Source organism: Schistocerca gregaria, chromosome 11 (genome assembly GCF_023897955.1).
Source record: "Schistocerca gregaria isolate iqSchGreg1 chromosome 11, iqSchGreg1.2, whole genome shotgun sequence".
In the NCBI taxonomy this organism is placed as follows: Eukaryota; Metazoa; Arthropoda; class Insecta; order Orthoptera; family Acrididae; genus Schistocerca; species Schistocerca gregaria.
This window is the reverse complement of record NC_064930.1, coordinates 58,739,966-58,765,526: the sequence shown is the minus strand read 5'-3', so window position 1 is coordinate 58,765,526 and position 25,561 is coordinate 58,739,966. Positions and strand designations below refer to the sequence as shown.

General features: G+C 40.4%; 1 protein-coding gene across 1 annotated transcript in view; it reads left to right on the top strand.

Moving 5' to 3' along the window:
* The window catches only part of LOC126295406 (beta-1,3-galactosyltransferase 6-like), a 77,234-nt gene extending 69,032 nt beyond the window's left edge, over nt 1-8,202 (top strand). The window contains exon 5 of the mRNA XM_049987887.1: nt 8,032-8,202. Within this exon, the coding sequence (XP_049843844.1) occupies nt 8,032-8,050 (19 nt within the window). The 3' untranslated portion in view covers nt 8,051-8,202. The remainder of the gene's footprint in view (nt 1-8,031) is intronic.
* Nucleotides 8,203-25,561: the final 17,359 nt, after the last annotated feature.

Below are 25,561 nucleotides of genomic sequence, written 5' to 3'. Positions count from 1 at the left end.
GAGGGAGGTACTGCTGTCATCCACAATTCGGTATTGAAATAATACAAAGGTGAAACTTGAAAATTTGTTCTGGACTAGTTCGCTTTATGCGATCGGTCGCCATAACAAACTCGGTCATCTGAGCACTCTTGATGGCCGACCCAAATTCTCAACTTATCGCACACTACTAAGTACTGTCCCTGTCCACTTTACCTAATTTCCTCACTGCATTTCCTGTATTCTCGCGAGAAGTTCGGAGCTATTGTGCATCTGCTCTGGAGGTATCATAGCAGTAAGTTCACAGATATGCAGTATATGTGTGGTGTCTGGTGTGTCGGAACATGTTCGACACATATATAGGAAACCTCTAAATGGTGAATCAGTAACTTACAGGTGAGCTGGACCTTCTGTTTACGAGCTGGTCAACATAACCCTCCAGACACAATAATTCATAAGGACCAACTTGTGTCATTTGTATGTCTGATGCAGTAATGGGTAATGGCAGGAATGACCCATATCTTGCCCTAATTAATTAATTAAGGAGGGATAGGTTGTTACAAAGTCATAAGTGCAATAACAGTAGTTGAGGTTGATGTGGAGATGATGAAGGCTGTAAAATGGAAATGGACGTAACATAGTTTGCTAAAAATAACTGAAAATGGACCGAGACAGTACCAGAGTGGAGTCCAGAGGAAGATGAAGACCACAGGGCATACCAACTGACTGCTGGGGTAAAAGACTGAGGAAAGTTGCAGGCTTTAAAAGGTAGAGGATAGTGCGAGACAGACACACGTAGAAACAGTGACTCATATTTTATTTGCTAGCTTTAGGTCAAAGGTGTGTAGTCAGCTAGCTTGTATCGGTGGAATAACAGCCTTGCCAAAAGGTATGCACTGTTTTGGACAAACGAGGTGTTTTCGATCCTTTAGCTCGATATAAAACGGTATTTCTGAGGTTGAGTAGGTGAAACGTCTTAAATGTACTGCAATATAACAGCCAGAAGTGTGCTGTAATTTTAGAACTACTTTTCAGGTACATTTTTAATGAAGTTTTGAAAGAAGTGCCAACGGCTTAGAATTTTTTCACGTTTCTGGGCAGTATATGCATACGTGAGTTTTATCCTCGAATGTTCCCATTCATTGGAAAAATTCACAGTCACGGCCTGAAAATCTTGTGATCATTCATTCACATATCATATTCAATAAATCACACCATGAAGGTGAATCTTTTTGTATGTGGATTAAGTAAAGTTATACATTAAGAGGCAGAAACAATCACAGCTGGCTAATTCTGTAAACTGTACTAACAAAAAATTGCAACAGGTGATGACCGCCTCAAATAACTTTTCGCCCAGAAAAAAAAAAAAAAATTAAAAAATGTTTCAAGCACATGCTTAACCACCAGGGTGAAACTAACCTGCACAACCATCTTGCTTTTAACTTTCTACATTATAAAGATATGAACAGCTTTTTAAATAGCACCCTGTGTTTCTTATTGTTATTCCAGTGCTCTGATCAAAATCTGTTCAAAAATGTATCATCCTAACATTTACGACGTGTGTTCAAAAAGTAAGGTGACTTAACATTTTTGTGAAAAAATATTTATTTATTCATCAATATTAATATTGTCCCCTTCAAAGTAATCCCTCCAGATACAATACACTTGTCCCAATGCTCCTTCCAATCCTTGAAGCACTTGTCATTTTTGATATAGCCTTGAGTACTTCCAGCGATGCAGTTTTTATTTCTTCAATTGCAGAAAATCTTCGTCCTTTCATAGATCTCGTCAGTTTTGGGAACAGGATAAGGCGCAGGGGGCCAAATGCGGTGAATATGGTGGCTGAGGCATGATTGCCTTGTTGCTTCTGAGCAAAAAATCTCTCTCAAGCAATGATGAATGAGCAGGTGCATTGTAGTGATGCAAAAGCCATGAATTGTTTTTCCACAATTCCGGACTTTTTTGCATGTTGCTTCTTGTAAATGGCATATAATGTCAAGGTAATAGGCCTTATTGACCTTATGACATTGAGGCAAAAATTCATGATACACTACACCTCGGTAATTGAAAAGAACAGTGAGCAGAACCTTCACATTTAATCGAACTTGACGTGCTTTTTCCGGCATTGGCTCTCCGGGATGCTTCCATTGGGACGATTGGGCTGTCATTTCGACATCATAACTGTTAACCCATGTTTCATTGCCAGTTATGACCCCTTTGAGCAAATCAGAATCATCTTTGACATCATTCAAGAGCTCCTGAACGATGCTCATGCATGGTTCTCCTGATCAAAATTGAGAAGTTTAGGAACAAACTTCACTGAAACACATCGTGTGTCCAAAACGTGTGAAAAAATTGCATGACACAAGCCGACTGATATGCCAAGATCCTTTGCAATGTCTCTTACGGTAATTTGATGATTTACCAAAACAATTTTCTCCACAGCTTCGGAGTTATCATCTGTTGTTGATTTGCTGGGGCATCCAGACCGAGGTACATTGTTGGCATCTTCTCGGCCATCTCGGAAGAGCTTGTACCACTGGTAAACCCTTTTTTTCTTTTCTTTTTTTTCTTTTAGAGAGGAAACTCACCATATGCCACTGTCAACATTTCAAGTGTTTTAGAGCACTTGATTCCATTTTTCACACAAAATTTGATGCAAATTCTTTGCTCCATTTTTTATAAGGATTGAAAATTGTTGAGCACACTGAAACACATCTAATCTTTCTATCTGTCAAAAGCAAACAAAGTATGCTGTATACTTGAAACTGTGAACATATGTTGGGGACATGTGAACCAACATAACAAAAAAAAAATCAATAATCAAATATACTTTGCCTGTGCAATTTGATAAGTCATCTTACTAATTGAATAGGCCCCATTTACAAACATGATGTTATTAAAAACATAACAAAAAATTTACTTTGACTCTGCTGCACTAGCACACAGTACGTATATTTGGGCTAACATTAACTTCTCCACTTGCTGAAGGGACAGTAAACAAGTGGAAACATTAGGAAAATGCAAAATTACATTCTCCATAGGGAAGTAGCATTTCTACCTTCTTTTCACCTTTACTCGCACAAACCTTCAACTGCAGATGGCTGACTGATTGTCTGGTGTACATTTTCTACATCTACATCATTACTCTGGAATTCACAGTTAAGTGCCTGGCAGAGTATTCATCAAACCACGTTTAAGCTACTTCTCTACAGTTCCGCTCTCAAACAGCGACTGCGAAAAATGAGCAGTTAAGTCTTTCATGCACGTTCTGGCTTCTCTTATTTCAATATGATGATTGTTTCTTCATATGTAGGGGAGCACCAACAAAATATTTTCACACTTGGTGGAGAAAGTTGGTGATTGAAATTTCACGAGAGAGTCCTGCCGCAATGAAAAATACCTTTGTTTTAATCATTGCTATCCCAGTTCACATATCGTATCTGTGGCAATCTCTCCTCTATTTCGATACAGTACAAAACGAGCAGCCCTCCTTTGAACCTTTTTGTTGTCCTCTGTTAGCCCTATCTGATGCAGATGCCACACCGCACAGCAGTACTCCACAAGACGGCAGACAAGCATATCGAAAGCAGTCTCTTCAGTAGACCTGTTGCATCTTCTAAATATTCCGCCACTAAATCACAGTCATTGGTTCACTTTCCTCACAGCATTATCTATGTGATCATTGCAATTGAAGTTATTTGTAATTGTAATGCTTAAGTATTTAGTTGAATTCACAACCTTTTGATTTGTGTGATTTATTGTGTAACTGCAATTTGGTGACTGGTCAGAGGACGAGTTAGAAATTACAGTGTAAGTTTAGCGGACAAGAAGGAAGAAAGAAAATAGAAATACAAAGGGACGAGAAAAGTATGGATAGTGTTGATACTGTGACAGAGTCACTGATTCGCTGTTGGCAGAAAGGAAAACCGTAGAGTGTCCCAAGAGAGGAACTACGATGATGCCAACAGATGAAGCTCTCTTGAATACAGAGTGGCTTTGGACAAGACATAGGTTGTAGGGTAGTTTGTTAACAGTTGTGCCGAAAGCAAAGGTACAGCCAAAATGGTGGACACGAGCGATTGCAATTGCGGAATGACAACAGGTGTTTGATATTTGAAGGGAGGTTTTGAGGACCCTAGTCACTAGGAACTGATGAAGAAAACCAATCATAGCATCCACCCTAAATCAGCACCAGAAGCACTGATGTGGTCAAAGAACTGAATGTTAATCACATACATTAGACAGATAATGTTGGCTACTTCTAGTCATCTGAAGTTTCCTTTGAGTCACGTTGGACATCATAGGAGTAAAGACAGACTAATTTTTCTTTAATTTGAGATGGAAATAGTTTTTAATTTTTTTGGGCTATATGCATACAAGAGAGAAATTTCCTGCATGCCAAAACAGTTTGTTCTTCCCGATTTAGATGTTGGTCCAAGATTGTGCCAAGAACTTCGGCTGCTTTTTTATAGGGTAATTGAATGTGAAAATGTTCGTTGAATGACTTTCAGTGTGATACGCGGTTGACAACCGTCCCGTATAGTAATCGATTTTCCACATTTGACGGTTAAAAAAATAATCCCATATAGACCACATGCGAGACGCTACAATTTCGCATTTTATGTATTTCACCTATTTGTGAAACTCATTTCTTGAAATTACATGAATGTTAGGCGTATATGTTGCTGATAAATGTACTGAAGTGCGAATTTGTCTCACACGAGAAACATGAAACTTCTTGGCAGATTGAAACTGTGTGCCAGGCTAGTGCCCAAACCAGCGGCATTTGCCTTTTGCTGGCAAGTGCTAGTAAGCTATTAGAGCAAGGTTCACAACCTGCCCTGACAGCTTTACATCCACCAGCATCTCTTCTCATCTCCTCACTTGATGTGAATGATTTCAACTTTTCATAATTTAGAGTAAACTGCCACTTTTTTGTACCATACAGACATCTTGTCTAAATCATTTTGCAGTTAGTTTTGAAGATCTGATGACATTACATGATGGTAAATGACAGAATCATAGGCAAACAATCTAAGAGGACTGTTCAGATTCTCTTAAACAGTTTATGTTGATCAGGAACAACAGAGGACCTGTAACAACACTCCCTTGGAGAGTGCCAGATATTACTTTTGTTTTACTCAATGGCTTTCTGTCAATTACTACGAACTGTGACCTTTCTGAGTCCTTCCACACAATTAAGACGACACTCCATAGGCACACAATTTAGTTGTGAGGAATGGTGTCAAAAGCCTTCTGGAAATCTAAATATATAGACTCAATTTGAAGTCCCTGTCAACAGTACTCATTACACTGTGAGAATAAAAAGCTAGCTGTGTTTCACAAGAATGACATTTTCTGAATACATGTTGATTATTTGACAATAAGTTGTTCTCTTCAAGGTGAATGGTGATGTCCTAGCACAGTATATTTTCCTAATCCCTATAGCAAATTGACATTAGTGATGTGGGTCTGTAATTCAGTGGATTACTCCCATTCCCTTTCTTGGATTTTGGTATGACTTGCATAACTTTCCATTTGTTTACTGTCATCTCCAGCAAGTGCACTGTGTTCTAGTACAGAAGAGTTCAAGTTAGTTTTATGTTATGTTTTTAATATCATCATGTGTACATGAATGGTACACTGTGACATGGTTTTGAAAGGTCTTGAGAAGAGCAGGTGGATTACCAAATAAAACTAATACAGGTTGTTTAGAGAAGTGGCAACTGTCCAACTTTTTGATGCATTAATCACAATCTTTCAATATGTGCAACCTCCCTCACACAAAATACATCTACACAGTAATAAAATTCTTCCCATACTCATGGTAGCATGTTCTCAGTGACGGTCTGAAGTGCACTGTTTATGCGATCGTACACATCCTCGAGGGACATGGTCATTGGCGGTAAAAAACATCAGAGAACGAAATCACACGGTGTTAAATCCAGCAAATGGGGTACGCAGGGGAGAAAATTGTTATCTGCTGTTGCAGCACACCCAATCCAGCGTGGTAAAGATCACAGTTAAGAAGCTCATGTGCATTCCTTTGAAAATTGGGCAGAGCACTGTCCATTTGTAAAATGTAAGCATCATAATTGGTATTCAGCTGGGGTTACGAACTAGGCTTCCAGCGTGTCTCGAAATGAGTTACCCTTCACCGCTTGGTGCTCAAAGAAAAAATTCTCGTGTGACACCGCACACAAAACATTCACTTTTGGAGAGTCATGATACTGTGATGGTATTTCACACCCTCAGTTACAAACCTTGTGTGTGTTTACCTTGCCACTTACATGGAAAAAAGCTTCATGGCAGAAAACAAGTCTCTCTACAAAAACAGTATCCCCCATTTTTAACTGCAACTCTTCAAAAAAGTCATGCCTTTTCACTTTGTCTGCTGGCGTAAGGGCCTGCACTACACCTACTTTTTCTAATTTAAAACACAGCCCCTTACATACCACCAACATCATAACCTTGGGCGCACAAACAGTTACCTGCTTGCTTTATTAAGTGATTTATGAGGCCTTTTTCATTTCCATCAAGTACACGAGGTCGATCAGGACTCTTAACCTTACAAAGGCGTCTCATTTTCATGAACTGTGGCCAAAACTCACACTGCACTGTGACCATACATCTGGACACCTCGAAATGAAGCACACAGAATACTTTCTTTGTTGCGATACCATTTTGGAAACATACACACTGCCTGTGCAATAACCGTGACAAGCGCATGCTTCTTTTGAGTTATCAGTCTCATGACTAATGTGACCTATCGTAAATTCTTCTCCTTTACCATCTCAGAGTAGGACTTGCAACCTACATCCTCAATTATTTGCTAAATATATTCCAATTTCTACACTTTTTACCCTCTGCAGCTCTCTAGTACCATGGAAGTTGTTCTGCAGAGTACCTCTTCATACCTTACTTTATCAGTTCACATAATTTTCAGCATTCATCTGTAGCACCACATCTGAAATGCTCTGATTCTCTTCTGTTCCAGTTTTCCTCACAGTCCATGTTTCACTACTGCTCCAAACGTACATTCTCAGAAATTTCTTCCTCAAGTTAACATCCATGTTTCTCTCAGTTAGGGATGCTGTTTTCGCCAGTGCTAGTCTGCTCTTAATGGCCTTATACCACCTGTTATGGGTTATTTTGCTTCTAAGATAGCAATACTCCTTAAGTTAATATATTTCGGGATCACCAGTTCTGGTGTTAAGTCTCTCACTGTTCTCATTTCAGCAGGTAGCACATCAAAACTTTGACAGTTGCTGCTGCCTGTGCTGTAAGATTTGCCCATATAATTTATAAAGTAGCATATTATTGATTTTTAAAACCACTTCCATTCATTTATAAACATCCTGTATAAGGCCCTATTAAAAAAAAAAAAAGTACTGCTGTTGAATTCTTTGTAGCAGAGTTACAAGAAACACTGCCATACTGGGTAATGTCCCTCTGGTAGCTAAACAACATGTACTTGATACACTTTTTATTTTGCTTCTGGACCAAAACTTACTTGTGGTGGCCAGGACGAGTGGGACAGCCTGGTGATACACAAGAGGTAGTCACGAGGTTTTCATTATCACCCTGAAAAAATAAGTTATGTTTTTTCCCCCCTTGAAGCACAGGTCTGCAGTCCTGGTACACTTTGCAACACCTGCCCCACATATTGTATTGCATAAAGGGAATCCAGACAGCTAATGAAGTTGTCTTATTGGCCAGACTCAGCACAATAGTGTGATGCAGGGGTCACAATGTGTACCTGGGATGCAGGTCTGTACACCATAAGAAGAGTTACATAACCCTTTTAACCCTTAACTCACAAGATGACATTTCTGTAACGTATACCACGAAGTGGGGTCTCTGGGACCCCTATGTTAAAACCGAGATTTAAGGCAAAACTTATTTAAAATTTTTAATTTATGCTATATAACATTTTGGTAACGCAGTGGATACACCGGTTCCCATGAGATCACCGAAGTTAAGCACTGTCGGGCGTGGCCGGCACTTGGATGGGTGACCATCTAGCTGCTATGTGCTGTTGCCATTTTTCAGGGTGCACTCAGCCCCGTGATGCCAATTGAGGAGCTACTCGGCCGAATAGTAGCGGCTTCAGTCAAGAATACCATCGTAATGACTGGGAGATCGGTGTGCTGACCCCACGCCCCTCCTATCCGCATCCTCCACTGAGGATGCCACGGCGGTCGGATGGTCGCAGTAGGTCACTAGTGGCCTGAAGATGGAGTGCTTTTTTATATAATATTTATTTTTACAATTATTTAAATATTGCTTAAATGCTTATAGTTCATTTTCTTGCACTAAACAAAGCCTGCAGCATTTTACTATTCATCACATAACACACACAATTTTGTGTGGTCCTTATAAATAATACACAAAAATGGACTGTTAGAGTACTGAATATTACATTCCAAAAAATTATACAATCTCTGTAGCAAATAAATTTCCAAATAAAACTAATTTCCAGGGTTTAAATTTGTGCAAAAAAATTCCACTCAATAGGTACAAAAAGAGAGTGTGTCAAATTTGCCATTCATTGCTGGGAACTACACTTTTATCACCACTCAGAACACATTCAGTTTTCTCAGACACTTTAAGTATTTCATTGAAGAGAGAGACAGATGCCCATCACAATCTTAGTGAAGTTCTTCCTCTGAATGATACTCTTGTTCGATAGCAGAACTGTGATCACTGGCTAATGTAAAATCGTTATATTTTCTGCTTATTTCTTGATCTATATCACTGACACCTTCCTCCATACACTGAATAACAATTTCATCAAACTTTGGAAAGTTGAAAATGACACATTCGTGCAAACACATTTTGAGCTATACAGTACCATACTGAAGAAAACAGTACGTAGTTCACGAGGCGCAGTCTAGGAGACTCCAACACCTATCAATAACACGTGTCAACAATAAACACAGAAGGCGATAATGCAACCGAGAGCAGAACATCATAGGATTGGCAATTAAGGAGGGTAGGAGGAGTATAGAAGCATTCTACCACAACTGGCATCGGGGAGCAAGGTCGAAAATTTTCATGGGGTCTGAGAGACCACACCTCATGAGTTAAGGGTTAAAAAGCTGCTGCTCCTCACTTTTACTCAGAAACTGGTTTTATCTTTACACTAGCATTTATGTAACTTTACACAGAACACTAGCATCTGTCTATACATGGTGGTCGGAAATTCCCGTTGCAGACTTCTAGGACTTGTAGAGGGGAGTGAATACATTGTATTTTGTATAGGGACCCACATCCGGAAACGTCATCCAATGAGACTACAGAGTGCCAAAGTTATAGGTGAGGGCATCTTTAAATGTACGTGTACACGGGGTGATTCCGCGATGATGTTACAGACTTTCTAGGATGATGGATAACGAGAAATGTATTAATTTGAAGTAAGGAACCCTGTACCGGAAACGAATGAGTCGAAAGTTATAAATGAAACCCGTTCTGATACCTCTGACCAGTTGAATACATGTACCGGTTCTTGTGTTGCGAAGAGTGTTGGATTGGTAACTTCCATTGGTGGACAAAAACGAGAAAAAATATCCACTGAACGTGGGCTCTAAAGTGCGTAGCTTAACAGCTATGAACACTTGCTCAGTAGAGGAGATGTGTTTCACATTAGAGAAGATGAATGAATGGTCAGTACATGTATTCAACTGTCAGAGATATCAGAATGGTTTTTCTTTATAATTTTCGACTCTTTCGTTTCTTGTACAGGGATCCTTACTTCCAATCAATACATTTATCATTCTCCTTCATCCTAGAAAGTTTCTAACATCATCACAGAATCACCCCGTGTATACGTACATTTACAGATGCCCACGCCTATAAATTTGACACTCTGCAGTCTCGTTGATTGACGTTTCTGGGCATGGGTTCCTATTCAAAATACGATGTACTAACTCCCCTCTACAAGTCCTAGAAGTCTGTAACGGGAATTTCTGACCACCCTGTGCACTGGCAATGTCAAAACCTGTTTGTGTTAAACATTAGAGTTAATTTCCATCCATGATTCAAAATATTCTGATGAAGTAGTGGGTAATGTTTTTGAATATATAAGCACTGTACATACCCTGTCTGATGTCTGTCAGCACTCTGTGGTAGAAAATACACAGTGCAGTCACATTAATGTGATCACTACCTATGTTTGATGTCTACATGCAATAACCACTTGCAGAGGGCAGGTAGCAGCACTAGAAGAGGAAGGAAGATAAAGTTTGCCGAGAGGACACGGAGAACAGTACAGTTGTTATCGTAATGTGGAAATGGAGCAAATTATCTGATGTCCAAAATAGCACGATTATTGGATTTCGGGCCAAACGTGTAAGGAATTCTGAAATAGCTATGTTTGCAAACTAGTTTGCATGCTGCTCTGTTTAAAGTATACTGTGCATGGTAAGACAGCAGTATCCAAAACTAGTGCCAAAGCAACTGTCGTGCACCACAGGCCATAGATGGTGAGTAAACAACTGTGGAGAGGAGATACTATATGTGGTCAACAGTATGTGGACACCACCAAAACTATACGTTTTTCATATTAGGTGCAGTGTGCTGCCACATGCTGCCAGGTACTCCATATCAACAACCTCAATAGACATTAGACATAGTGAGAGAGCAGAATGGGGTGCTCCGCAGAACTCACGGAATTCGAACTTTGTCAGTAGATTGGGTGTCACTTGTGTCATATGTCCGTACACGAGATGTCCACGCTCGTAAACATTCCTAGGTCCGCTGTTTCCGATGTGATAGTGAAGTGGAAACGTGAAGGGACACATACAGCACAAAAGCGTACAGGCCAACCTCTTCTGTTGACTGACAGAGACTGCCGACAGTTGAATAAGGTCATAATGTGTAATAGGCAGACGTCTGTACAGGCCATCACACAGGAGTTTCACACTGTATCAGGATCCACTGCAAGTACAATGACAGTTAGGGGGGAGGTAATAAAACTTGTATTTCATAGTTGTGCGACTGGTCATAAGCCACACATCACGCCGGCAAATGCCAAAAGACACCTTGCTTGGTGTAAGGGGCGTAAACATTGGATGACCGAAACGTGTTGTGTGGAGTGACGAATCATGGTTTGTTCCCCCCCCCCCCCTCCCTCACCCCCCCCCCCCCCCCCTATGAACCATGGACCTTGCCGTTGGTAGGGAGGCTTGTGTGCCTCAGTGATACAGATACAGATAGCCGTACTGTAGGTACAACCACAACGGAGGGGTATCTGTTGAGAGGCCAGACAAACGTTTGGTTCCTGAAGAGGGGCAGCAGCCTTTTCAGTAGTTGCAGGGACAACAGTGTGGATGATTGACTGATCTGGCCTTGGAACAATAACCAAAACAGCCTTGCTGTGCTGGTGCTGCAAATGGTTGAAAGCAAGGGGAAACTACGGCCATAATTTTTTCCCGAGAGCATGCAGCTTAACTGTATGATTAAATGATGATGGCGTCCTCTTGGGTAAAATATTTTGGAGGTAAAATAGTCCCCCATTCGGATCTCCGGGCGGGGACTACTCAAGAGTATGCCGTTATCAGGAGAAAGAAAACTGGCGTTCTACGGGTCGGAGCGTGGAATGTCAGATCCCTTAATCGGGCAGGTAGGTTAGAAAATTTAAAAAGGGAAATGGATAGGTTAAAGTTGGATATAGTGGGAATTAGTGAAGTTCGGTGGTAGGAGGAACAAGACTTCTGCTCAGGTGACTACAGGGTTATAAATACAAAATCAAATAGGTGTAATGCAGGAGTAGGTTTGATAATGAATTTAAAAAAAAATAGGAGTGCGGGTAAGCTACTACAAACAACATTGTGAACGCATTATTGTGGCCAAGATAGACACGAAGCCCACACCTACTACAATAGTACAAGTTTATATGCCAACTAGCTCTGCAGATGACGAAGAAACTGAAGAAATGTATGATGAAATAAAAGAAACTATTCAGATAGTGAAGAGAGATGAAAATTTAATAATCATAGGTGACTGGAATTCTAGTGTAGGAAAAGGAAGAGAGGAAATAAAGAGGAAGCCGACTGGTAGAATTTTGCACAGAGCACAACTTAATCATAGCTAACACTTGGTTTAAGAATCATGAAAGAAGGTTGTATACGTGGAAGAACCCTGGAGATACTAAAAGGTATCAGATAGATGATATAATGGTAAGACAGAGATTTAGGAACCAGGTTTTAAGTTGTAAGACATTTCCAGGGGCAGATGTGGACTCTGACCACAATCTATTGGTTATGACCTGTAGATTAAAACTGAAGAAACTGCAAAAAGGTGGGGATTTAAGGAGATGGGACCTGGATAAACTGAAAGAACCAGAGGTTGTACAGAGTTTCAGGGAGAGCATAAGGGAACAATTGACAGGAATGGGGGAAAAAATACAGTAGAAGAAGAATGGGTAGCTTTGAGGGATGAAGTAGTGAAGGCAGCAGAGGATCAAGTAGGTAAAAAGACGAGGGCTAGTAGAAATCCTTGGGTAACAGAAGAAATATTGAATTTAATTGATGAAAGGAGAAAATATAAAAATGCAATAAATGAAGCAGGCAAAAAGGAATACAAACGTCTCAAAAATGAGATCGACAGAAAGTGCAAAATGGCTAAGCAGGGATGGCTAGAGGACAAATGTAAGGATGTAGAGGCTTATCTCACTAGGGGTAAGATAGATACTGCCTACAGGAAAATTAAAGAGACCTTTGGAGATAAGAGAACCACTCAAGAGCTCAGATGGCAATCCAGTTCTAAGCAAAGAAGGGAAAGCAGAAACTCGGAAGGAGTATATAGAGGGTCTATACAAGGGTGATGTACTTGAGGACAATATGATGGAAATGGAAGATGATGTAGGTGAAGATGAAATGGGAGATACGATACTGCATGAAGAGTTTGACAGAGCACTGAAAGACCTGAGTCGAAACAAGGCCCCCGGAGTAGACAACATTCCATTGGAACTACTGACGGCCTTGGGAGAGCCAGTCCTGACAAAACTCTACCATCTGGTGAGAAAGATGTATGAGACAGGCGAAATACCCTCAGACTTCAAGAAGAATATAATAATTCCAATCCCAAAGAAAGCAGGTGTTGACAGATGTGAAAATTACCGAACTATCAGTTTAATAAGCCATAGCTGCAAAATACTAATACGAATTCTTTACAGACGAATGGAAAAACTAGTAGAAGCCAACCTCGGGGAAGATCAGTTTGGATTTCGTATAAATACTGGAACACGTGAGACAATACTGACCTTACGACTTATCTTAGAAGAAAGATTAAGGAAAGGCAAACCTACGTTTCCAGCATTTGTAGACTTAGAGAAAGCTTTTGACAATGTTGAGTGGAATACTCTCTTTCCCATTCTAAAGGTGGCAGGGGTAAAATACAAGGAGCGAAAGGCTATTTGCAATTTGTACGGAAACCAGATAGCACTCACTCATAAAAGTCGAGGGACATGAAACGGAAGCAGTGGTTGGGAAGGGAGTAAGACAGGGTTGTAGCCTCTCCCCGGTGTAATTCAATCTGTATATTGAGCAAGCAGTAAAGGAAACAAAAGAAAAATTCGGAGTAGGTATTAAAATCCATGGAGAAGAAATAAAAACTTTGAGGTTCGCCGATGACATTGTAATTCTGTCAGAGACAACAAAGGACTTGGAAGAGCAATTGAACGGAATGGACAGTGTCTTGAGAGGAGTATATAAGATGAACATCAACAAAAGCAAAACGAGGATAATGGAATGTAGTCGAATTAAGTCGGGTGATGCTGAGGGAATTAGATTAGGAAGTGAGACACTTAAAGTAGTAAAGGAGTTTTGCTATTTGGGGAGCAAAATAACTGATGATGGTCGAAGTAGAGAGGATATAAAATGTAGACTGGCAATGGCAAGGAAAGCGTTTCTGAAGAAGAGAAATTTGTTAACTTTTGAGTTTAGATTTAAGTGTCAGGAAGTCTTTTCTGAAAGTATTTGTATGGAGTGTAGCCATGTATGGAAGTGAAACATGGACGTTAAATAGTTTGTACAAGAAGAGAATAGAAGCTTTCGAAATGTGGTGCTAGAGAAGAATGCTGAAGATTAGATGGGTAGATCACATAACTAATGAGGAAGTATTGAATAGGGTTGGGGAGAAGAGAGGTTTGTGGCACAACTTGACCAGAAGAAGGGATCGGTTCGTAGGGCATGTTCTGAGGCATCAAGGGATCACGAATTTAGTATTGGAGGGCAGCATGGAGGGTAAAAATCGTAGAGGGAGACCAAGAGATGAATACACTAAGCAGATTCAGAAGGATGTGTGTTGCAGTAGGTACTGGGAGATGAAGAAGCTTGCGCAGGATAGAGTAGCATGGAGAGCTGCATAAAACCAGTCTCAGGACTGAAGACAACAACAACAACAACAACAACAACAACATGGTTTGGTTGTGTTTTTCATGGAGAGGGTTTCCACCTGTTGTAGTTTTGCATGGCACTGTCACAGCACAGGCCTACATTGATGATTTAAGCACCTTCTTGCTTCCCACTGTTGAGGAGCAATTCGGGGATGTGTGTTGCATCTTTCAACACGATTGAGCACCTGTTCATAATGCACGGCCTGTGGCGAAGTGGTTACATGACAATAACATAACTGTAATGGACTGGTCTGCCAAGAGTCCTGACCTGAATCCTACAGAACTCCTTTGGGATATTTTGGAATGCCGACTTCATGCCAGTTAAGCACTCCGTGAAGAATGGGCTGACATTCCCAAGAAACCTTCCAGCACACGATTGAACATATGCCTGCGAAAGTGGAAGCTGTAATCAAGGCTAAGGGTGGGCCAACACCATATTGAATTCCAGCATTACTGACGGAGGGCGCCACAAACATGTAAGTCATTTTCAGCCAGGTGTCCGGATACTTTTGATCACATAGTGTACATATGGACTTATAGATGTACAAATGTTGGGCAACTGACTGCTCAGATGAACCAAAGGTCTACCAACAGTGTCTCCTCAATGACTATTCAGCAAATATTGCTGTGTATGGGGCTATGCCACTGCAGGTACATGGTTCATGCACCCGTGTTCACTGCTGTTCATCAGTGACAAAGGCTGGTATTTACATGGCAGTATTGCAACTGGACATCCACTGAATGGTGACAGGTTGCTTTTTCAGATGAATCATGTTTTATGCTCCATCAGGCAGATGGCCGTTGGTGTGTAAAGCGTGAAATGCCTGAAACACCCTCCAACAATTGTCTGAGTGTTACAGTCTGCGGAATGTTTTTGTGACATTCCTTGGCTGACCTTGCCATTCTGGAAGGCACGGTGGACCAACACAAGTCTGCAGCCATCCTTGGGAACCATCCCTACACGCAGTTTGTTTTTCCTTGGCACCATGGCATTTACCAGCAGGGCACTGTGTAACACTTATATCAATTATGAGTGGGTTTATTTTAAGTTACTGTGTATCTGTAATTTATGAAGTGTGCATTCTTTGTTGTTTGAACTCCTTGATGTATGGCAAAAAAATTAGACTTTTGTAATGTATATATGAAAAAGAAAATATATATGTTGAAGTTTTAAATTACTATGATATTAATATGTTTATAAAAAAAAGTATGTTTGTTAAAAGCTGGTTCATGCTTAGGACACTTGTATTTGTAACATGTAAATGCTGTAGGGAAGTCCCTCTGCAACGAAAGTGGTGTGGCGAGATGTAGAAGGTGGGTTTGGCAATCGAACTGAGTGGCTCCGTTGTGTGAACGTACACAGTATGTGGCTAGCCTTAGCACAGTACACCTCAATGGTGCTAAGAGGGGCAATTGCAAGCTGCATTAGAAGGGATTTGCCTTAGATGTTGATCTGGCTATTAATTGGTATTCACATAATAATGGAATGGCTCTAATATGTTGATAATTTGAAGCCAATAAGAGATTTTATAGAGCATTTGCACATCAAGAGCTGTGAGTACAGTTACCCGCCATTTTGCCTGCCACCAATCTTTGCCACAGCTTCACAGACTTCATACAGTCGGTTAAGTAATGTATATGGGCATGGACCAGTTAATTTGTGTTTTGTTTGAATAGTAATCGCATAAAACGTTAACTCGTGTTCAAAATCATAACTTCAGTCCTGATCGTGAACCTACACAGGGTCTTCACCTAATGTGTTTAAAAGTGATTTTTTGTCTAAAGTAAAAGCAGAAGCAAAAGTTAAAAGTAAGATGCTTTATTAATGAGCTACGCCAATTGAAATTGTTAAGGTAGGAAGTTTAAGTGCATAAATTCAAAGATCGATTAATAGGAAAGTGAAAACCTTAATTATTTAAAAGCTAAAACCACAAAAGTTTTTTTGCTGAAATATCCTTCGTTTATTATAAAATATAGTTTTGTAGGATTACAGTGTAAGATTCTGTAAATATTGTTGCCAAGAATACCTGCTTCACAGGTGATTAAGAATCTGCCCCACTTCAGCTCTTTGCATCGTTCCCTACTTTCCCCCACATCCATCAGCTCTGACAGCCACTTTCAATAATCGATTAGCAATAATCAGTAATTCCACGGCAATGAGAATGTGCGTTTGGATGTGCGTGTGTGAATATGTGTACTTCTGCTAAAAAAAGAGCAAGAGCTTGCAAGCTAGTGTGAGTGCTGTTTGCGATTCTGTGTTTCTCTGATCCAACCATTGTTTCACTACAAATGATAGGTTGCCTTTCCCTTCCTTTACATATTGCTGCTTACAGAAAGCAGCCATGTTATAATCAGCTACGCTGCAATTACTGTACAGAATCCTACGTTGGCACGACAAGTAATTGTACACTCACATGAATGGTCACATTAAACCTATAAATTACAATTTTAATATATATTCAGTTATTCATTTGTGTCCATTGTCTTTCTTCTTTGGTGCCGACATTGCCAGCAGCTTGCCTAGAAAGCAGAACTCTTCATCAGAATTCAGTGTGAGCACTTATAATTTGGATCACATTGTAAAAATCTTACTAGTGTGCAGTGCTTGTGGTGTACAGATCTGAGAGTGCCATATTTTAACAGAATGTGCTTATTATCAAGATTGTAACTGGCTTATCAGCTGACCTGAAATGAATATAGTTTGTGTTTTAAGATTCTATGTAATGTCTGACCTACATGGATTAGAAGAAGATTTTAATGCATTTTCTTTGTAGCTGGCTCATCATAAGTTTTCCCAGTGATTAACCAGTCACAGTTCACTGTTAAATTATTTCAGCTGTGGTGTAGTATTAGTAAGTGTATTTTAAAAATGGATTTTACAAACTGGTGTATGTATTTTGTGTATGTGCTTCTGTGTGAGTGTGACTGCCAGTGGAGCAAAGAATATCACATTTAAAAGTTGATATATTACCTTTTTGAAACACACAATACGAAACATTTCAGAGACATTTACCTCGACCTAATGTAGTAACATCGGTGATGACTTTGCTGTCAAGCACTGTACACGTACCGCTGAGCAAATGACCAACCAATGCTAGCTTTGTGATCAATTCTCAAGTGACTTTTATTTCATACACTATGTGTTTGAATGGTTAAACAATTATCATTAAAAGGAAAGCAAGGCTGCATGTAAGAATCTCTTAGGCATCCATATAGATAATAAATTGTGGTGGCTCTAGAATGTAGTTAAGTTAACAAAAATCACAGTTCTTCCTGCTTCGCAGTTAGACATATCTCTCATTATGGTAACTGCAAAATGGTTCAAATGGCTCTGAGCACTATGGGACTTAACATCTGAGGTCATCAGTCCCCTAGAACTTAGAACTACTTAAACCTAACTAACCTAAGGACATTACACACATCCTTACCCAAGGAGGATTCGAACCTGTGACCATAGCGGTCGTGCGGTTCCAGACTGTAGCATCTAGAGCCTCTCGGCCACCGTGGCCAACTGTTAACTGCAGACAAGATTAATAGTCTTGTGGTGTTGTCTTCTGGGGCATTGCAGCTAAGGTGAAAACCATTTATTCTACAGAAGTGCTGCAGTAACAACACTGTTTAAAGTTGATAACTGAACATCTAGTAGAAGCCCTCTTGAAGCAGTTAGGGATTCTTAGACCTACATGTGAAGACATTTACTCCATAATGGTGTTTGTTGTTAATAATAAGAGTGAGTTTAAGACAAACTTGGCAGTTCACAACCACAAAACTAGAAGTAGAAACATTTACAACGTCGTTGTTGTTGTTGTTGCGCGGCCGGCCAGAGTGGCCGTGCGGTTCTAGGAGCTACGGTCATAGGTTCAAATCCTGCCTCGGGCATGGATGTGTGTGATGTCATTAGGTTTGTTAGGTTTAATTAGTTCCAAGTTATAGGCGACTGATGACCTCAGAAGTTAAGTCGCATAGTGCTCAGAGCCATTTGAACCATTTTGTTGTTGTTGTGGTCTTCAGTCCTGAGACTGGTTTGATGCAGCTCTCCATGCTACTCTATCCTGTGCAAGCTTCATCATCTCCCAGTAACTACTGCAACCTACATCCTTTTGAATCTGCTTAGTGTATTCATCTCTTGGTCTGCCACTACGATTTTTACCCTCTATGCTGTCCTCCAATACTAAATTGGTGATCGCTTGATGCCTCAGAATATGTCCTACCAAACGATCCCTTCTTCTAGTCAACTTGTGCCACAAACTCCTCTTCTCCCCAATCCTACTCAATACCTCCTCATTAGTTATGTGATCTACCCATCTAATCTTCAGCATTCTTCTGTAGCACCACATTTCAAAAGCTTCTATTCTCTTCTTGTCCAAACTATTTATCGTCCATGTTTCACTTCCATATGTGGCTATACTCCATACAAATACTTTCAGAAACGACTTCCTGACACTCAAATCTATACTCGATGTTAACAAATTTCACTTCTTCAAAAACGCTTTCCTTACCATTGCCAGTCTGCATTTTATATCCTCTCTACTTCGACCATCATCAGTTATTTTGCTCCCCAAATAGCAAAGCTCCTTTACTACTTTAAGCGTCTCTTTTCCTAATCTAATTCCCTCAGCATCGCCTGACTTAATTCGACTACATTCCATTATCCTTGTTTTGCTTTTGTTGATTTCATCTTATATCCTCCTTTCAGGACACTGTCCATTCCGTTCAACTGCTCTTCCGAGTCCTTTTCTGTCTCTGACAGAATTACAATGTCATTGGCGAACCTCAAAGTTTTTATTTCTTCTCTGTGGATTTTAATACCTACTCAGAATTTTTCTTTCGTTTCCTTTAGTGCTTGCTCAATATACAAATTGAAGACTATGCAATCCTATTAAGTGTTCAGGATGGAGTCATACATTGTCCAGTCACTTGAATGTGAACATCTGTCAAAAGCCACAATAACCACCTTTTACAGCACAGAATGGTGCAAGACAAGCAGGGAGAGTGTCAGCGAGATAGTGGAAGGTACTGACTCCAGTGCTGTGCTAGAGTTCCCAGTTGAGGATTCACGGCACGAACAGCCCGATTGAGTTGGTCCCACAGACTCTCAATAGGTTTAAACCTGGGGAATTGGGTAGCCATACTGGTGGTTTTTGAACCATGTCTTAGTTGAAGATCAGGACTCGGAAAAAAAATCCCAAATCTGTGATCGGTACCCTCAGTACCTTAGAAACTTGGTTTCAGCTAAATGGGTTGATTTGAAACATATCTAAGACTCACGTGATGCAGTTCAGAATCAAACCATCAAAATGTGAGCAGATTAAGATTGTACACAACAACCAAGGTATAGAAGAAGTTGACTCAGTCAAATTCTTAGGTTTAAATGTAGAAACAAATTTGAGCTGGCAGGCACACATCGAATACCTGGGAAACAAACTGACCAACTTTGCATTTGCAATGCAAATATTGTCAACTGCAACTGACATGGACACACCAAAAGTAGCATATATGAGTTACTCCGAATCCATTATTAGGTATGGTATTTTTTTGGGGTAACTCGACAAACATAGTGTGGATACTAAACATACAGAATAAAATCATATGAAATATGTGCATTGCAAATCACGAAGAACCCTGTCGACCATTATTTAGAAAACTTATACATATATGAGATTATTATATTTTTGTACACCAGACATGAATTATTTGAGGGAAACCATTTTGTCCATTCACATGATACCAGAAACAAAGACAATTTTATGCTCCCCACCCACCGCCTCAGACTGTATGCCCAGGGACCTCAACACATGGGAATGAAAATTTGTAATAAATTGAAAGGGAACAAGTTGATGCAGATGAATTTAAGTTTACTTAAAAGAAAGCTATGTCAGGTACTAACACTGAAGTGTTACTACTCAGTGGATGAATTCATGCAGGAAAAACTGGAAATTTGAGCTGGGTATGATGTGTTATCCTTATAGTGTTGTTATTTATTATAGTGCTATTATTTATTAATGTAAAAATCATTGTAACTGTTTTATAAATTTTTGACATGTCTCCTGTATGCAAACCAAATGGATTGCAAATGTACGTCATGAGATGAATAAAACACGATTCACACTGTAAGCTGTGTGACATGTTGGAGTTATTACACTAACCAGCCGTGAAACACGCTAATGTTACCTTCTGAGAGGATTTCAAAGTTCGACCATGCATCTGTCTAATGGAAAGGGCTATTGGACTATAATTTAGAATTTTGTTACGTTAACAGAAAAACCAAACGGCCTTTAACCTTGGGAGTTAACAGAAGTGGTAAAATCATAAATGAATGAAAAAAAAGAGCCGTCTGCAGCCTAATTAGGCACATTAATTTGGAAGAGAATGTAGATGAAGATGAAATAGGAGATATGATACTATGTGAAGAGTTTGACAGAGCACTAAAAGACCTGAGTCGAAACAAGGCCCCGGGAGTAGACAACATTCCATTAGAACTACTGATAACCTTGGGAGAACGAACCCTGACAAAACTCTACCATCTGGTGAGCAACATGTATGAGATAAGTGAAATATCCTCAGACTTCAAGAAGAATATAAAATTCCAATCCCAAAGAAAGCAGGTATTGTCAGATGTGAAATTACCAAACTCTAAGTTTAATAAATCACGTCTGCAAAATATTGAGACGAATTCCTTACAGATGAATGGAGAAACTGGTAGAAGCCGACCCGGGGAAGATCAGTTTGGATTTCGTATAAATGTTGGAACACATGAGGCAATACTGACCCTACGACTTATCTTAGAAAATAGATTAAGGAAAGGCAAACCTACGTTTCAGGCATTTGTAGACTTAGAGAAAACTTTTGACAATGTTGACTGGAATACTCTCTTTCAAATTCTGAAGGTAGCAGGGGTAAAATACAGGGAGCGAAAGGCTATTTACAATTTGTACAGAAAGCAGATGGCAGTAATAAGAGTCGAGGGACATGAAAGGGAAGCAGTGGTTGGAAAGGGAGTGAGACAGGGTTGTAGCCTATCCCCAATGTTCTTCAATCTGTATGTGGAGCAAGCAATAAAGGAAACGAAAGAAAAATTCGGAGTAGGTATTAAAATCCATGGAGAAGAAGTAAAAACTTTGAGGTTCGCCGATGACACTGTAACCCTGTCAGAGACAGCAAAGGAACTGGAAGAGCAGCTGAATGGAATGGACAGTGTCTTGAAAGGAGGATATAAGGTGAACAGCAACAAAAGCAAGTGTAAAGGCGTTTTGCTATTTGGGGTGCAAAATAACTGATGATGATTGAAGTAGAGAGGATATAAAATGTAGACTGGCAATGGCAAGGAAAGCGTTTCTGAATAAGAGAAATTTGTTAACATCAAGTATAAATTTAAGTGTCAGGAAGTCGTTTCTGAAAGTATTTGTGTGGAGTGTAGGTGTGTATGGAAGTGAAACATGGATGATAAATAGTTTAGACAAGAAGAGAATAGAAGCTTTCGAAATGTCATGCTACAGAGGAATGCTGAAGATTAGATGGGTAGATCACATAACTAATGAGGAGGTATTGAACAGAATTGGGGAGAAGAGAAATATGTGGCACAACTTGACTAGAAGAAAGGATCGGTTGGTAGGACATGTTCTGAGGCATCGAGGGATCACCAATTTAGTATTGGAGGGCAGCGTGGAGGGTAAAAATCGTAGGGGAGACCAAGAGATGAATACACTAAACAGATTCAGAAGGATGTAGGTTGCAGTAGGTACTGGGAGATTGCACAGGACAGAGTAGCATGGAGAACTGCATCAAACCAGTCTCTGGACTCAAGTCCACAACAACAACCATTTGGAAATATATATTTGAGAAAATTGGATATCAGTTGAAGTTACTTTTGTTGAGATTTCCCTTTGAATAGCAAACAGTATACAAACTGATACAGTGCACTTTGTACTGTGTGTAGCAGCATTTACCACTAACTCACACACACAAGTAAATTATGGGGAGCAAAATTGCACTGAGCTCATACTAATGACAGCCACACTCAAGACCATTACTTAATCAAATACTGACACATCAGAGCATGCAGTGAAGAACTAATTTTGGATATGACTCCATGGCACATGGCAGCACAAGAAGACAAAAGCAATATAGAGAGTACAGCAAAAAGAGAGAGAGATATAGGGAGAGGGGATGAGGGGATGCGAGGAGGAGGGGAAGGTGGAGATGAAGAGGGCAAAAGAAAAGCAAGAGAGAGAGAGAGAGAGAGAGAGAGAGAGAGAGAGAGAGAGAGAGAGAGAGAGAGAGAGAGAGATGATCTGTCGATATGAATGGAAAAGAGTAGTGTGAGAAGATAGTGCACAACCTAGATCGGGAGGAGGAGGTGAGGAGACTGTGAGAACACAGTATATGCTGGAGAGACAATTTTCATCTGTGCAGTTCACAGTAACTTGCGTTGGAAGAGAGTATCCAAATGGCCCGTGTAGTGAAGCAGCAGTTGAGATCATTTGTGTTGTGCTGCACAGCATGTTCGGCAACTACACGGTCGCGTGTGTGATTCGTCACAATTTAGCAGTGACCATTCGTGCGAGTGTACAATTACTTGTCGTGCCAACATAGGACTCTGTACAGTAATTGCAGCATAGCTGATTAACATATCTACTTTCACACATGGTCCTGTCATTTGTAGTTACTGAATGTGGGACACCCACCCACCACCTCCTACCACAATCCTGTCACAGCTGTTTCCTATGCAATAAAGGACAGGGACATGTCTGAAAGCGGCTGTATTATATATCAGTTATGCTGCAATTACTGTACGGAATTCTATGTTGGCACAACAAGTAACCAATTGTATACTCACCTGAATGGCCACTGCCAAACTGTGCTGAACTGCAAACTCAACCATCCAGTTGCCCAACTTTCTGCACACCAGAATAAAAATGATTATAACAGCTGCCTCACTATACAGGCCATTTGGGTACTCTCTTCCAGCACAAGTTTCTCTGAGCTATGCAAGTGGGAATTGTGTCTGTAGCATATCCTGCTCTCTCACAATCCTCCTGCTCTAAACCTCCTCTAACCTGTTCTCACTGCCTCACTTTACCTTTTCCCTTCTCTGTTCTGTCCACACGACTCTTTCCTATCCAGATCATGTATTTCCATCACCCTTCCCCCTCCCCTCCCATCCCCTCCACACACCCATGTGGGCATAACCCTCCCCTTCTACCCCTTACTCCCCCCCATTTCTACCCTTCTCGCTATCATCCCTTTCTCCCTCTTAATCCCACATTCCTCTCATTTTCCTGCTTCCCTTTACCCCAGGGCCGGCCAAACGCTGCGGAAGTGCTGCACTTGTGCGACAGCGACAGCTGTTATTAGACACGTGTCCTAAATGAACGTCGGTGGCTACACTTTCCTGTTTATGTGGTACAAGCAAGAGCGCAACATACCCAGTCTCTTTTACCCTGGTGACCGTAACCTTAACAGAGAAGTACTGAGAAATGGCAGGTACTATGAAAAAGCAAAGGACGGGAGATCTATGTTCTCAGTCGTTTAAAAATTACTGGGAACTGCATTATTTTTCGTAGCAGTTGGTGAAAACTCACAGTGTTTGGTGTGCCAACAAATAATAGGCGGCCAGCGTAAGTTTTCAATTGGAAGACACTACAATACAGTGCGAAGTACAAAAGAATTCTACGAAAATTTTTCACAACAAGAATTTCCATGCCTGCACCGAGACTTATGCCCATGTTCGAGTCGACATATGATTGTGAAAGATTTTTCTCGGTGAAGAAAATGAATAAATCACGGTTTCGATCAAGCATAAGTGGTGAAAATCTTCGCAACTGCTTGCGTTTGTCAGTGAGCCGTGGTTTTTTTGTCCGATATTACCTAAATCATTTCTCATGACCAGTGATAGACGTGTTTGTATTTTTTCCTTTCACAATTAAAAATTATTGTTTACTAACTGTGCAGCACTGTCTCATTCTGCTCCATGTTACATTATTATCAGGAACATTGGTCATTAAACCGATTGTTCCAATGTGTACTTACATTTAGGTTTTTTTTAAATTATTTTTAGTGTGTGAAGGGCTACGCTCAGCAGAAGTCGATAAAACATAACATTCATCTAATTGTCGGTTATTATGCAGATTTCGGACGGAACTGATGAAAGGTATAGCAATAATGGTATTGAAATAACAGGTGATCATCGAGAGGTCTGCGGTTATCATTATGTTCAGAGGTCAGTGAAACAGAAATTATGTGGGTGTAACGGAGGGCACCGAAATTAGTTATAGGAAACCTTGCATTAGTTTAATGTTATTTGAAATCACGAATAACTTTCGTTGGAAGTCGCTAAGTGCTCTCTTTCTTAAATACTAGATCAAAAACGTTACGCGTATTTACGTGCCGTCAGTCAAGCTGCCTTAATAAAAACCCACGGTTGTTAACTGTATTACTTGTCTTATCGGGTTAAACTGTTAACATAAAAGTAGACGTCTCAATGAGTAGACTGTGACAGTATTTTAAATGTTTAATACGCGAAATACCTTCCCACGGTTGGCTTGCAAGCTGTGGAAACAGCACTAGAATGCGCCGGTACAGAGTATCCCAGCAAATGGATAAAGCGACATCTGTGTGTGGAAACATGCACTACATGAACGCTGACGGCTGCGGCGTGCACGCCGTGACTCGGAAGTTGCACACGTGCAGGAGCAACGCACGCGTGCAGAATTGCTGGCCAGCCCTGCTTTACCCCCTCTTCCTCTCCCTACTTCTTTTTTTTTGCTCTACCGTCTGTACTCCCTTCATCTTATCTTGTGGTTGCAGAGTTACATGCCCAAACACATGCCTCTTTCAAATGTAACATGTCCTCTTACACGATCATGTTTTGCTATTGTTATTGCTAGGAAAAATCTTTATTCTGTCGGTCGTCGAAATTTTGAAATAAAATTTATTATGGGCGTCACATAATAAATACACTACTGGCCATTAAAATTGCTACACCACGAAGATGACGTGCTACAGACGCGAAATTTAACCGACACGAAGAAGATGCTGTGATATGCGAATGATTACCTTTCAGAGCGTGCACACAAGGTTTGCGCCGGTGGCGACACCTACAACGTGTTGACATGAGGAAGGATTCCAACCGATTTCACATACACAAACAGCATTTGACCGGTGTTTCCCGGTGAATCGTTGTTG